This window comes from Lepus europaeus, chromosome 2 (assembly GCF_033115175.1).
Source record: "Lepus europaeus isolate LE1 chromosome 2, mLepTim1.pri, whole genome shotgun sequence".
Lineage (NCBI taxonomy): Eukaryota > Metazoa > Chordata > Mammalia > Lagomorpha > Leporidae > Lepus > Lepus europaeus.
In genome coordinates, this window is record NC_084828.1 from 112,910,935 (window position 1) to 112,927,240 (window position 16,306).

Below are 16,306 nucleotides of genomic sequence, written 5' to 3' on the forward strand. Positions count from 1 at the left end.
TCTTTTAATGTTCATGAGCATTTTGTTGAAAATTTAAGTAAATAATCAATGAATAGCCTCCTTTTTAGGAAGGGAGATTGTGGGAATTATAAGAATTTGAGACCAAGTGAAGGGCTATGTGCTGGCTTGAACCTGTAGAGAAAGACAACAACAACAAAAAAACAACAACAAAATACCCATCTATTCATATTTTGAGTGTAGAATTTACTTAGGAAGCCTTGTTTCTACCCAAGAACTGCATATACCAGTAACAAGAACTTCTGTTTGGTCACTCCTTTTATTTGGGAGTAAAACAACTTTGGTGCTAGAGTTATCTCATGCCCCAGATGGACTAAAGTGAGACTGTTTAAGGAAATGCTGATTCTGAGCCCTGAGATAGAAAGAGTGTAGCTCTTTAAATGAGCACACTCTAGTTGGTAGAGCAGGGTACCGATAAACCAAGTTTTAGAGTTTGGCAGTAGAATGGCAGGGGCTTTTTTTTCTTTTTGCCTTCTCACTCTAACCAAGCAATAATAGTCATCAGCCCAAGAAGATATTTAAAGCTGATTCATCTTGTGTTAGAAGTTAACAGTGCTATTTTGAATATCATTAAGGAAATAAGGGAAAAAGTATAAAATGAGAAGGTTTCTTGTAATCTGTTTTGAGTTCCCAAAATCACAAGGGGTGTTTTGAAGAAAATTTTGTTTACAAGTTTATGTTTAAGATCTTGTCATCTCCAGTTCTGGTTCTCTGTCTTTCTTTGATTCTGTGGGTACTAATCGATCAAACACAAATCTTGCTTTGAACTGTGAAGTTTTATCCCAAAGCAACACATCTGAAATGAAGATAAAGTGGTTCTTGCTATTGTTGTCACCATAACAATCTCACATTTTCATTGCTGATTTTTAGCTAGAAATTGACCATGGGAAAGTCTACTACACCCTTTTTGTACTTTGGTTTTTACTATAGATATGGGGTAGATGAGATCACTTTTTAAGGCCCTTGGAGCCAGTGATCTTCAGCTGTCTATGTCTGCATGATCAACACTCATCCCAGAACCCAGTATACTGAAAGGGCTGAAACTTTGCTAATGTGCCACTAAATTGAAAGGGAGGGATCCTGTCAAAGGGGCAGGTAAGGCTTCACACCTCACTCAGCTCATCTGATCCTTGTTGAACCATTTCAACTTAAAACACAACTGGAAAGAATGACAGAAACCTTTTTTAACTTACAGTTGAATCAAAACTGGGAGAATAATTCAATATTTAAAATTCTTATTGAATGTATTGACTTTAATGTCCTGTAAATGCTATTGAAGTAGTGAGTACCTCCCTAAACTAGGATTGTGATTGTATGTTCTCCAGTGTTGAGTTCTAAATTGACTAATTGGAGCATTTTCCATAGAAACAATATTAGAAAGTGGTTATATGTGGTATTGACCAGCCACCTACTATTAGCCTATAATGCTGTTAAAATACTGTTCTTTTTGATGACAAAGGACAGCTGATAGTACTATAAAATAAGTCTTAGAGGAGAGATTTATAAAATGGAACTTCAAAAAAAGTTCAAGGTATTTACAAAAGGTAAAAATAAGCATTTGAGCAAGTTCGTTGGCATATCTAGGTAGAGATGTTATCAAGAATTCTGAAAGTGACTAGCCACTTAACTGTCAGCTTTTGTATCTGCAGTGATGTGCATGTGTGTTTAAAAGAATAAAAAACAAAACGTGATTCCATTGTGCCTGGTATCCCTGATAGTATTTCATTTATTATTGCCCATGCTCAACAGCATTTACAAATTTTGGCCACCTTCTCTTTGAAACTTCTATTTTTTTGTGATGCTGATTCCCTCTCCCAATTCTCCCATAGCAATCAAAAGTTTTCATTTTCTGTTTTCCCTGATTAAGATATTCTTTTCTGTAATTGAATGAGGTAGCTGTTAAAGTTCTGTTGCTGGTCCTTATTTTGCTGTGTCTCATTTGCATTTTCATTGATAATATGTCTTCTGCTCTTCATACTCTACAGTCATTCCATACTTTTCATTTTGACTGGCATCACTGCATTTTAGCTCCTCTCTTTGTTCAAATTTATTATGGAATAGTATTTTCAGTTTATTTCTAGGTGGAAAAGTGGATTGCCAAGAGTCATATTAATTAGTGAAATAAAAACAACAGGACAACAGTTAATATGAGTATGTAGCTATTTCCTCTTCATGATTATACCAGCCTTGTTTGACTCTTACATTGATATATCAGGTCACTGCCTTCAGTTTCTCTTCCATTGTCCCCTTGACCAAAGCATGTACTTTTATCAGATCAAGTAATGATTTTCTCTTGCGCTATAGAATAAAATCTAAGAATTGGCTTTTTGTTGTTTTGAGAAGTGTGGGAGCAACTTTCAGCTCAGAAACAAACAAAACCTCTCCATGAAAGGCAGAGTATAACAGAGTGAGAGATGGAGAGACTGAGAGTGAAAGAGATCTTCCATCTGCTGGTTCACTCACCAAATGGCCACAATGGCCAGGACTGGGGCAGGCCAGGGCCTGGAGCCAGGAACTCTATCCTGGTTTCCCACATCTTCCTCTGCCTTCCCATATGGATTAGCAGGAAGCTGGAAAGGAACCTGAGAAGCTGGATTCAAACTGGGGCTTCAAAATGGAATGCTGACTTAACCTATTGCACCACAAAGCTCATACATCTATTAGTGAAAAAATAACTTCCAAATACTTTCTTGGGGAAGTGGTGATGGTGGGTGGGGCTTGGGGGACTTGTTTTTATTTCCACTTTAAACTTGGTTTTGTGATGTGAGGATGTCTAATGTGGAGTTAAGAGTCCTGAGATCAAGTTTTAGATCTCTGCATGTGTAATCTTAGGCAAGTTATTTATAATCTGAGCCTGCTTTCGAATCTGTAAAAATGAAGTTATAGCTGTAAAGTAAGTTACTGTGAGGACCAACTTCATGTAAAAATTATTTTATGTATGAAAATGCTTTTTAAGTAGTATTAAATTTTCAGTATTAATGAATTTGTTTAATACAGATTTGTCACTACTAATATTCTTTCACTTCATGATTGGGGATATTTTTTACCTTGGCAAAGGAAATAAGTAGTTGTATTATGAAAAGGAGCATATTTCTAAAACTCTCAAAACAGAATGTCTCTATATTGTTGAATTCTTGATTTGAACCCAAAACTTTGAGCATCTGTAAGCTTTTTTTCTCTCTCACTTTTTTTTTTTTTAAAGATTCATTTATTTATTTGAAAGAGTTACACATTGAAGGAGAGGGAGGGAGAGAGAGAGAGAGAGAGAGGTCTTCCATCTGCTGATTAAATCCCCAGATGGCCACAACGGCCGGAGCTGCGCCGATCCGAAGCCAGGAGCCAGGAGCTTCCTCCAGGTCTCCCACGCCGGTGCAGGGGCGCAAAGGCTTGGGCCATCTTCTACTGCTTTCCAAGGCCTTAGCAGAGAGCTGGATGGGAAGTGGAGCAGCTGGGACTAGAACCGGTGCCCATATGGGATGCTAGCACTTCAGGCCAAGACGTTAACCCGCTATACCACAGCGCCGGCCCCCATAGCGAACTGTTAAGTTCAAGTTAAAGCAGTTCTTGAATCACTCCTTTGTGAAGTAGTACCTAACCAAGGGAAGGTAAGCAATGGGAAGAGGCAATATTTGAGTTTGTGGAGGAAAAGCTAGATGTCTTATTGAGCAGGGTTCAGGTAAAATATACTAATAAATGAGTTTTCCATAAATTAGGAAGTCTATAATTTGGAGAGGAAAATTATTGATTTTTATTGTTTTTCCTTAATATAGTTAATTGCTGTCTTCTGTTCCTCCTTCACTAGGTCAGTGTATGTTTTGTTCCCCATTTCACACCAAGAGAGAAAAGAAACACTGCAGTGAATGAAGATTCCTCTGCATTTTAGCACTGCTTTTTCTACTGTAGTTGGCTTTTGAATGAGGATGACAATGGAAGAGATGAAGAATGAAGCTGAGACCACTTCCATGGTTTCTATGCCTCTCTATGCAGTGATGTATCCTGTGTTTAATGAGGTAAGTGAATAAACATTGCCACATGTGATCTGTGCAATTCCTGAATGCCTGCATCATTTATTGCTTGTTTATCCTTTCACATACAAAATACATGGATAAATGAACTACATCTATGTTCTAGGCATTATGTCAGGGCATAAAACAGTGAAAACCACACCAAACAGATATATGACTCCCTTCTAAAGGTTGCACCATAGTGGGAGAGTTGGTCATTGAATAAAAGCACAAATAAATAAAAAATTGTTGTAAGTACAATGAAGTCCAAAAAAATGTTAATTAAGAAAAAAATAGCAGGACATTTTAGGAGTTAGGACAGGCTTTGCTGAAGAAGAAACCTATGTGGTAAGATCTGAAAGAGAGAAATAAGAGACAGTTGAAGAATAGGAGGTAATTACATTCAAGGTAGGTAGCTAGCAGGAATAGGTAGGAAAATCCTATTAAACTTTTTATTGCTGTTTAGAAGATACCATTGCTCTGTATCTGGAGAAGACGTGGTTGCTTTTGTGATGGAGGAATTGTCTTGGACCTAATGTCAGTACATTTTAGATTTTTCTTTTAAATTAATTTATCAAGGTATGTAGTGGATTCTGGAGCTAGAAAGCACTTGGATATCATTTAATTAATCCCCCTCTCTCTAATGGTGAAGTTAAGCCCTAAAATTGAAATTATTTCCTAAAATTAACCAAATCTGAAATCATCTGTAGATCATTTGACTCCAAATTCAGAGGATTTAGCCCTTTTTGTTTAATAATTTTCCTTGCTACTTTAGTATAATCTAATTAGCTTTCAGTATCATTAACCTTATTCCTATTATGGCTGCAAGCCCTCATCATTTCTAATTTTTTATCCTCTTTTGTAAAATATTTTTATTAGAGCAGGATTTGAGATTTCAGAACCATTTTTCCTACATTAATTGGATTTGATTGTAGTTGATACTTGTTATGATCGTAAGTCTTGGCATCAGAATGATAACATTTATCCACTTCACTATGAAAACTACAGATCTGGTTCCCAGTTTAGATATACGTTTTGGAATTTTTGACATTTAAATAGTGTTAGGTTTGATGATCACAAAGGAAAGTTAAAAATGGTGGCTCTGTAACATAACAAGGAAGATTCTAGAGCCAAGTGCTCCAGGGTTAGTATTGCCATGATTCAATATCATTAGAAACTTAGATTCTTATCTATTCCATGGTACTGTTCTTCAGCTTCCATTATCAAGGTCACCTCACCACACAGGGTAATTGCTGATGCTCCATCATTATCATCATGTCCTGAACTATCATCTGGAAGCGTAGAAAGTGGAACAGAGTATGGGATTCTGTTTCCAACTGAGTTCACTTCTTTAAAATACTCCTTTTGAAAGGAACTCCACTTACGTCTCATTTGCATGACCTTAGGCTCATGACTAAACTTAGCTGTATAGGCAGTAGGGCAGTTTAGGAGTGTTGCAGCGTCTTTTGAAAACCCTGTTCTTATTCTGTAGCTACCATGTTAGTATTGGAGGTACTCCTTTAGTACCTATCTGTGGTAGCTGTAGCCAACACTCTAGGGATTAATTCTACCAGTTTGTTCTGATACTTTATTTGTGTTTTGTAAGTAGCTATAACTAGAAGCAGGTGCTTCAATTCTCAGTATTTATTTGCAAATACTCTGTTAGAGTCTGGAGGTATGAACAAGAAAAAAAAAAAAAAAACAAACCAGCATGTCTGTCCTCATGACTCTATTAGGGAACACAGATATTTAAGCAAACTAATTATTTAATTATTTTTGTAGCAACAATGAGGTAAGCAGATAGTCATTGAAAACTGATGAGTGACCTATCTTGAAAATAATGAGTTTGAACTTCCTAGATACTCTAAGAACTATTATCGCATTTTTACCCTGAAGTGCTCCAGCTATCACGTCTATGTACTTGACTTGGGCTGTTGGGCAAAATTGTTGGGGAGAATTTTCTGTATTTATATAATATTTTGAGTCTTTACTTGGAAGGAGAAAAATTTACATGTAAATCTTCACTTTGAACTTCTAGTAAATGAGAAAAACTATTATTCTAGCCATTTGAGTGGTCTTTCCTTAGATAGAAAAAAATGGCTATCATTTGAATCTTGACTTTGCAAAAGAGTTCTGTGGCATTCTGGAAAAATGGAATTTGTATTAATATTGATAAACTTTTTCTTATTTTATTTAAGTGTAAGGGACATTAACTTGAAATAAAAAGAAATTGTTACAAATGGACGAGTAATCTCTTCTGTAAATAATGACAGTGATTCTCTTCCAATGAGATCTGAAAACATACAAGGGTACTTCACAAAGTTCACGGAAAATCAAATTATAATATATTTATTTTGTTGTAAAAATTTTTGAGATCTCTGCCTGTGAAGGATCATCAAAAAAGATATGGAAAAATTCCAATTATGAATAAATTATGCATAGATTTAAAAAGTTTTTTGAATATAGATTTATCAAATTTCCTATGAAGCTTTTGAAGTATTTTCCTGTATAGATTAATGGACCCAGAATTAGCAAGCATTGCCACATCTGAGAGCTATTTGTAAGATGTTAAGTTTGAGAATGAAATGACTAAAAGTGACAGGCTGAGATACACTGCAGCAAATTGTCATGTCTGAAACTCAAATTGAATTTGCTGATTTGACATCACATTATCAAACTTTTAAAAAAATTATTTCTGTTGTGTATTCAAACATTTTCAGAACTGTAGAGTTTTAGGCATAGTAAATGCCTAGGTCTTCATTTAGGAATGGGATAAGTAATTATTGTACCTTCAAGTGTGAAGTGTTTAGTTACAAACTACTTCTTTCCATTCTAGCACTGTTCTCTGTTCATTCCAACGTGTGATTGTATTATGCAAGTAAGATACCTAATCCACTAAATATTAATATCTAACTGTGATTCAATCATGAATTTCTCTGTAAATGTACTAATGGGGAAATTCTAGCTTAGTTTGGCTCGGTTTTACAGTGCTGTTCAGATTTAAAGATAAAAACGATGGGCAAATTAACCTACCTGAAAATAATAGTACCACAGTGAGGAAGAATGTTGTATTCTGAAGCTAAATGATTCACTAAATCTTGTCTATAATGTATTGTATTATTGTATTATTCTTTGTATTGTATGTATTGTATTATTCTTTTATTCTTTGTTTTTAGATCTATAATAGCTACCATGGTAGTCCAGAAATGTCTTTTTAAAGGATTTTTAGCTAGTAAGACATCCTTAAAACTGGCAAAATTTTAGTACTGTTATTCCAGCTTACAAGGCAAAGTTATTTATGGAATTCTGGGAGCTTGATGCTTGGCTAGATTTAATAAAACTACGCCAGACAGCTGAGAAGGAGTAGACTTCTTGTTTAATCAGCTGCTGTGGAGTTCAGCGTCCAAGTATATTGGTTGTATTGTAAATTACTGTGAAATAGGTCGTCTTCTTGCATAATGGGATGGACGCTTTCTAGAAACATGCCAAGTCTTAGATCACATTCTCATGTAGCTATTATTGCTTACTGATTCTTCGTATACGGAAGGAGAGAACTGTGATTCAGTTCTTCATTCCAAGAGTAGTTAAACTGGGAGTCTTTTTGTATGACCTTTTAGAGGAATCGTTTTAAGATGAAATACGGTTTCTGAAGCAAGATGTGTCATGTTTTCAGAAATAAATAATTTGGGAACTAAAGATCACACAAAAGTATACTTCTGAATAAACAGTATCCTTGCATGCAGAAGCATCTAATTGACTCTTGACAGATATGCAGCTTGTAATTATTCTTAGTAAGCAATGATACCTGGTAATATTTCTCCAGCTTTACCTAGTTAACTTTTTTTTTGTTTGTTTTTCTGTTGAAAAACAATCAGACCTCAAACTTTGACTTTTATAAACATGCTTCTCCACAATGTAATCCTATCATCCAGATGCGATCATAGATAGCATCTTATATATGTTTTTTTTTTTTTTGTAAGATTTTTATTTATTTATTTGACAGGTAAAGTTACAGACAGTGAGAGAGAGAGACAGAGAGAAAGGTCTTCCTTCCTTTGGTTCACCCCCCCAAATGGCTGCAAAGGCCGGAGCTATGCCGATCTGAAGACAGGGGCCAGGTGCCTCCTCCCAGTCTCCCATGCGAGTGCAGGGGCCCAAGCGTTTGGGCCATCCTCCTCTGCATTCCCAGGCCACAGCAGAGAGCTGGACTGGAAGAGGAGCAATCGGGACTAGAACCGGCGCCCATATGGGATGCTGGCACCGCAGGCAGAGGATTAACCTAGTGCACCATGTCGCTGGCCCTAGCATCTTATGCTTATACTCTCCACCCACTAGGCTGTATAACCTTGTCTCTGTTGCTTATCTGTAAAGTGCACATGAACAATAGTATACTAATTTTCACAGCTCTGAAATAAATGAGTTAAGGTATTATAAAGTGTTTAGCATAGTACTGGGTACACAGTAAGTGTTAGAGTCTTTCACATATATTTTCTGACAAAATTTGTTATCAGACCATAGAAATTTGTATGCTTGCAAGCAATGTTTTAATGGAATGTTTTTAGACTAGTTAGGTGGCTCTGCTTACCTTTTTCCTTTTTTTTTTTTTCCCAGACAGCTTAGCAGTCCCAAGAACTGACTCTTTGAGAAACACTGATTGAACTTAGTATGTTCACAACACAGTCAATTTGTTTTCTCTGTGGCAGTTCAAAAGCAAGTGGGCAGTCTCTTTCACCTGTACTTCTGTTCCTCTGGCATACATCCTTTTCTACCTAATGCACTTCATTCTTATTTGTATCATAGGAGATGTAGTTGGCGTTTATGTTATTGTGACTTGGTCCAGTTTAATTTAAGAAACAGGATTTGGGCCGGCGTTGTGGTGCAGCGGGTTAACGCCCTGGCCTGAAGTGCCGGCATCCCATATGGGCGCCGGTTCTAGTCCTGGCTACTCCACTTCCCATCCAGCTCTCTGCTATGGCCTGGGAGAACATTGGAAGATGACACAAGTCCTTGGGCCCCTGCACCTGTGTGGGAGACCTGGAAGAGGCTCCTGGCTCCTGGCTTTGGATTGGTGCAGTTCTGGCTGTTGCAGCCAGTTGGGGAGTGAACCATGGGATGGAAGACCTCTCTCTCTCTCTCTGCCTCTCCTCTCTCTGTGTAACTCTGACTCTCAAGTAAAAAATAAATAAATCTTAAAAAAAAAAAAAAAAAGGAAACAGGATCTGTAATCTTTGTGAAGAGGGTATAGAGACAGGATTATCAACATGCGAATATCACATCTTACCTAACTTTGAAAAAAACAGGTGGATTTGTAGACAATTCAGAACCAGTTACGCTTATTATTTTGACCTTTAAAAAGACACAAATTTTATGACTCTTTCAAACTTGAGCAAAAGACAAAGTGGATTTTTTTTTTTTAGTTGCAGATTTAGGACACTAGCTTGATGCTAGAAAAGTGTAAGAATGAACTGATATTTCCAGAAGAAGCAATTTATTAAATAAGATCTCTATGGATTAGAAATTAGTGTGTGAGCTTTTAAAATATTTTCACAAATTAACCAAAGAATGTAAATTCGAGAAGTTTGCAGTTGATAGTAAGTGCTTTCAAAAACTGCAAAGAATAGAAACAGTTTATGAGCCGAAGGAGTTCATAAAACTGAATAGGCAGTATGTGGAACTGAGGAAAAACCTAATGTTAGCCTCCTCCAGTCTGTCTGTTCTTTCCAAATGTGTGTCAGCAGATACTTTTCCTTCTTGGTGGGATGAGATGTTATGTATGCTTTTCTCTCATTCTGGTTTTCTTTCCCTCTTTTACTGGTGACAAGGAAGTCAGATATGTCTGAGGCCCAAGCATTATCTGTCCCTGTCTTGACATCCATTAACGTAAAATGCGGTTGTATGTTTCTCTTCTCTTAGACCCAAAATATGGATTATGAGCTATCAGTAACTTGAGAAAAATTACTGCATTGGTTCTTTAAAGATACCCTAGTCCAAAAAAAAAAAAAAAAAAAAGCACTGAACTCAGTTGAAAGTACTAGATACAGAATGGAAATTCTTAGGTTTCCCTAACTTAGACGTAATCATCACGTCCCCATGTGTTACAGAACCCCAAAGAAACCTCACAATGGGGAAAATTCCAAAAAAGGTATTCCCATGAGGCCAGGCCATACTATTTAAAGACCAGCTCAGACACTGAGGCGAAAAAAATGTCCTACATGAAGAATCTCTGTGAGTGAGACTCCAGTGGAAAGAAGGATGTACTTTTCTCTGAAGGGAGAGAACTTCCCTCTTGATAATGGCCTTGTCTAAATACTGACAGATTGTGGATTCAAAAGGCTTACATAGCCATGGCAGCTCATGTTAAGAGCCTCGGTGATCACCGATGTCATACAGAACAGTGTTAATTGTTAAATTAACAGCAGAGTCACTGTGCACTTACTTTCCAAAGAGCCCTGTCCTCAGTGAGTTGTATTATGAGAATTAATTGTAAAACTTGTTATCAGTGTTTTTGTGTGTTTGTGTGTGTGAAAAATGTTGAAATCTTTACTTAGTATAGAGTTGGTCTTCTGTGTATAAAGTTAATTGAAACTGAATCTTAATGGAGAATGGGACTGGGAATGGGAGAGGGGGGAGAGGGTGTGAGTCGGGATGGGAAGGCAGGTATGGTGGGAAGAATCACTATATTCCTAAAGTTGTACTTATAAAATTTGTACTCCTTAAATAAAAGGTTTCTTTGGCGGGGGAAAAAAACGACCAGTTCAAATCCCATCATTATAAAGACTTTGTACTTCAGTTGAGTGTGATCTAGTCACTTCATATAACTGCTTATTTAAGTTGATCTTCTGGGGGTCCAGAACTATAGGTATATCTTTGTATCTCTTTGCTATCCCATCTTTGCACTTGGTAAAAATTCAAGAATGTGTTGGTTTAAGAAACTCAGTGATAGAGTAGACTGCAGTCTGCAAAGAGAGTATGAGAAGTCTTCAAAGGGTTCATGGAAAGGCATATTATGCAAAAAATTATGGATTTGTAAATTTTTTGCACCAAAATAAGCTTTTTAAGTTTCATTTTGCTGTTAACTGTGAAATTCTCACATGTTAGGGAGTCAGGTTGGAATTAGTGACTTGTAGCAGGTTTTGGAGCAGCTCTGATATGAATCCTGAATCTGTACTAGCTTTTTAACATTGGATACTTTTATACAAACTGTTTCTTTCTCTGTGAAATGAAGATGATGATAGCTAGTTACAGATTTATTTTGAGGATTGGAGATGTTATACTTCTGTATAAGCTTAAATCCATTACAAGTGCTTAGTAAATCATAGTTGTTACAATGTTATTATCAGAACTTGCTACTGTCATAAAAACCCTTGGTAAGATGGACATGTACGTGATTTTTATGAAATCATTTGTCACAAGTGAGGGGCCTGAAAGAAAAGCAGTTTATAGTAGGAGAGGAGGTAACATATTTGCTCCTAAGTAAAACAGACTGAAATTATACATTGATATCAGAATGCTTTAGATTAGTTTATGAATGAGGGATTTACTTCATTTGAAACAATATGTAAGTGCCTATATGCCTGACACTGTCCTGGACGGTGTGGATACCATATAATTAAGAAAGCCTGTGGAGTTTATGCAAGGTGTATGTGTATATAACATTTCCTAGTATGATTCTCAGCAGAGTTCTGGTGAAGTCCTTCATAGTTCAAAGGTCTAGACTTCTGTTGCTTTCCCCTTTTTTGTAAGGTACACACATGCAAACTTAATCTAGAAATCTAGAGATATTGATGTCTGCCTTGGATCATTTTATTAGCTCTTTATTAAGTTTTTTACACCTCTGTTATTTGCCTTGCCCCTTTTACATATCAGTCAGGGCAATACAGAATGAATTAATAATACTGATACTTGAAGGCATACATCTGACTCAGACCTTGGTTAAGAGGTCAGTGTGGTCTAAACCCAAATAAGGAAATGGTTTCCTTTCAGGATGAGCACTCATCTTGTCTCTGCCACTGCCTGCTTTGTACAACCAAAAAATGGAGATCTGACGAGCCATGTTGTTATTTTAATCTTAAATAGTATTCATTGTAATTATATGAACTGTGTGGAAGTAGAAAACCTTTTTCATTTCTGGAAACATCCTTTGTCAATTTGTTTTTTTAAGATTTTTTTTATGGAAAAGTAGAATTACAGAGAGAGGGGGAGAGAGAGATTTTCCATCCACTGGTTCATTCCCCAAATGGCTTCAGTGGCCTGCTGGAGCTGGGCTAAGTCAAAGCCAGGAGCATGGAACTTGAGCCAGGTCACTAACATGGTGGCAGGGACTCAAGCACTTGAGCCATCTTCCACCTTTCCCAGGAGCGTTAGCAAGGGAGCTGGGTCAGAAGTGGAGCAGTTGGGATTTGAAAATCAATACCCATATCAGGTACTGGTGTCAAAGGCAGTGGCTTAACCCACAGCTCCCTAAAGCCCGCTCCCATACTTTGTAAAATTTATAAAGTATGTAGCTGTATTTGCTTTTTGAGTCTTTTTGTGCCTTCCTTCTTACTACTGAGGCAATATTAGCTTTTGTAAGATTTTTAGAAGCCATGTTAATTGCTAACCGGAATGGTTTTGTTGTTTTGGGGGAAATAAATTATTTTGGCAGATTTTGTTGCTTTTGCTTTGTGCTTAAGGTAAACAGTTGGTAGGGTGATGTGGTTCTTGTTATTTCTGTGTTGTTTAGAAGATAAATTGATTTAAGGTGTGCATGTGTGTTTGTGTGAAATTTATTAAGTAGAACTTGGACTTTCATTACTGATAGGATTGAAGGGGGGCTATTTGTTGCATAGTACAAAATATGTTCATAACATTTTGTTGCATAAAATCTATATAGATTATATTATTTTTCACTCTTTCATATTATCCCAGGTTAAAATATATATATATATATACATACACACATGGTTGAGTTTTACTGAGTTGACTAACCCAATCCTTAGGATTGTGGAAATTTGAATTTAACTAAAGCTAGTTATTTTGCCAGTGAACTCTTCAATGAGTAGAGTTATTTTTATGAAATTCTATGTGTTCTCTGATTTTTCTATCTGAAAAATGAATTGTATAAGCTCTTTTATAGGAACATAAGTCTTTTGAAATTTTAAACCTCACATATTTATACATGATTTAAAAATAAAACATTTGGATTGAACATTTGGTTCAGTGTTTTATATAACCATTTCTTAATCCTAATGAAATAGAGGACAGATATAAGCTTCTCTGAAATCCAGAGGATCCATAGTTTTCAACTCAGTATCAGACTTAATAACAAAATAGACTAAACTCCATTTTATCCCTGGTTGAGAAACTGAAAAGCAATTAGAAAGGAGTAAGGTGATAAATAGGAAGCCTACATAGCAAATGTTTTCATGGTGTTGATCATTTAACATCCAGTACACATGCATAAACACACACATGTAACACACACACAAACACACATACTTGACATGTATTTGCCCAACAAAACTGCAGCTGTGTCAGCATTGAGAACCTAACTTTAAGCCTCCCTATTTAATAATTCAAGTAAATATATTTATTATTTTTTAATGACAAGATATTTTTCATTCTGCACTTAAATGTAATTGTAAGGTAAGAGTGTAACTGACTTTAAAGAATAAAATAACTGAATACATAATTTTTCATGGTTTCCATTGAAAATTTTAGGTAACCTATTTGAAGAATTATTGATGATTTACCATTATTAATAGATGTTTTTGTTTACTGGATGATAGAAACATCAGTATGATTACTGCAGAGTAGAATATGAGAAATATGCTTTTCTCTAGAAAATTCATATTACTAATTTTAAATTTTTATTGCAGCTAGAACGAGTAAATCTGTCTGCAGCTCAGACACTGAGAGCTGCTTTCATTAAGGTAAGGTGCAAATAATTTATTATGACAATTAAAGTGTATTTTTATATAAATGTGGATACCTTGTAGTTGCAAACTTATATTCTTTTAGTGAAAACCTTTTTAGCTACCTTACTCCATAAAACTTAAAATACTTTGAAAAGGTGAGGTAGAAAAAATGCTGTTTTCTTAGCATTCATCTCCTTAGTCCTTTGTGCTGTTGAAACTAACTTCTGAATTAAGAGTGCCACCCTCTTGTTTGCTTAGGGCATATTTTTGAATTCTTTCTGCCTATTATTTGACTTGTTGAAAACTAACTTGTAAAACACATGTCTTGAAAAGATGTTTTTCATATTGTGTAATTATCAAACGTAATGTTTTTAGGAGGGAAAATAATACCTGTTTGTGTGACAGATTAAGAATACACAGTTAAGCCACCCAAAGTGAGTTTTTTTTTTTTTTTTTTTTTTTTTTTTTTTTTTTGACAGGCAGAGTGGACAGTGAGAGAGAGAGACAGAGAGAAAGGTCTTCCTTTTGCCGTTGGTTCACCCTCCAATGGCCGCCGCGGTAGCGCGCTGCGACCGGCGCACCGCGCTGTTCCGATGGCAGGAGCCAGGTGCTTATCCTGGTCTCCCATGGGGTGCAGAGCCCAAGCACTTGGGCCATCCTCCACTGCACTCCCTAGCCACAGCAGAGAGCTGGCCTGGAAGAGGGGCAACCGGGACAGGATCGGTGCCCCGACCGGGACTAGAACCCGGTGTGCCGGCGCCGCAAGGCGGAGGATTAGCCTGTTGAGCCACGGCGCCGGCTTGTTTTTTCATTGTCTTTGGACCTGAGCTTTCAGTCGATTATCACTAGCCACATGTTGCAGTTGAGTACCTAAAATATGACTAGTTCAAATTGAGATGTGTTTTAAGTATAAAATATTCACCAATTTTGATGACTTCATACAAGAAGAATATAAGTTGTTTTAGTAAAAAGCATTTTCAATTAATTCAGTATTTCTTAAATGATAGCATTTTGGTGGCACTATTAAAATAATTTCACTGCTTTTTGTCTTTTTTAATGGTGCCACTAAAAAACTGAAGTACATAGGCGGCTCATTTTTGTGACCCACATAGTATTTGTATTGCATATGTCTACTCTAGAGAACTTAGTGTAAAATTGTGTGCTCTTTTGTATAAAACTTTATCCATGACTCCCTCCTCAAATATATATGTAAATATGCCCAAAACTTTAATATTTACTTGGCATTTATTCTTGTCAGTAGTTTCTTATTTTTCAGGAAAAAATATGTAATGTTTAAATATAGATGAAATTTATAGTTAAGTTTTATTGAAATTGAAATTATAAGTCCATTCAGTTTGATTTCTTCTTATGGCGAAAATGATTAGTTTGTTAACACTACTTTAATGTGGCATGAGTGATGTCATTGGACATCTCACAGCAACACAAGAATTTAAATTGTATATGTTATGTTAGAGTAGAGCAATTTTTTTTTTAAGATTTTTTTTTTAATTTATTTTTTTGACAGGTAGAATTACAGACAGTGAGAGGGAGAGACAGAGAGAAAGGTCTTCCTTCCGTTGGTTCACCCCCCAAATGGCCGCTAAGGCTAGAGCTACTCCGATCCAAAGCCAGGAGCCAGGTGCTTCTTCCTGGTCTCCCACGTGGGTGCAGGGCCCAAGCACTTGGGCCATCCTCCACTGCCTTCCCAGGCCACAGCAGAGAACTGGACTGGAAGAGGAGCAGCTGGACTAGAACCCAGCGCCCATATGGGATGCTGGTGCTGCAGGCTCAGAATTAACCAAGTGAGCCATGGCGCTGGCCCCAGAATAGAGCAATTTTGATGTGTCTAATAATTTGTGGTACAGTGTATGTTTACATATATATATATACTAACCATTAAAAAACTTCCTGCCAAAGCTTCTTATAGAAGTAAAAAATAAAATAATACTTGTTAGAGGCTGAGAAGGAGGAGAGGAAGATAGAGATGATTAATGGGTACAGGGATTTAGATAAAAGAAATAACTTTAATGTTCTATGGCATAGTACATTAACTGTGGTTGACAATTAATTCTATGAATCAAAATAGCAGAGAGGATTTTGTTTCCAACAAAACAAAGAAATGATAAATATTTGAAGTTAGAATTACACCAATTAACCCTGATGTGATTATTAAACCTTGCATACTTCTTTTGAAATGTATTATACCCCACAATTATTATTATGTGTTGATTAAAAGTTTAAAAAAATAAAGAAAACAAAATACATTCTGCTGAATCTTTGAGTTAATGGAGAGACCTTAGGATGCATCACTTTTAATCACTATTTTTTTTGTTGTTTTTCTTCTTGAATTATCAGTATAATTTTGGAATGACGCATTTGGTTGCTAGG

The 16,306-nt window shown here is 36.2% G+C and overlaps 1 protein-coding gene across 1 annotated transcript in view; it reads left to right on the forward strand.

Annotated features, from left to right (window-relative positions):
- The window catches only part of PDCD10 (programmed cell death 10), a 47,893-nt gene that overhangs the window by 13,860 nt on the left and 17,727 nt on the right, over window positions 1-16,306 (forward strand). Inside the window, exons 2-3 of the mRNA XM_062212214.1 lie at window positions 3,821-4,028; window positions 13,880-13,933. Of these exons, the coding sequence (XP_062068198.1) occupies window positions 3,933-4,028; window positions 13,880-13,933 (150 nt within the window). The 5' untranslated portion in view covers window positions 3,821-3,932. The remainder of the gene's footprint in view (window positions 1-3,820; window positions 4,029-13,879; window positions 13,934-16,306) is intronic.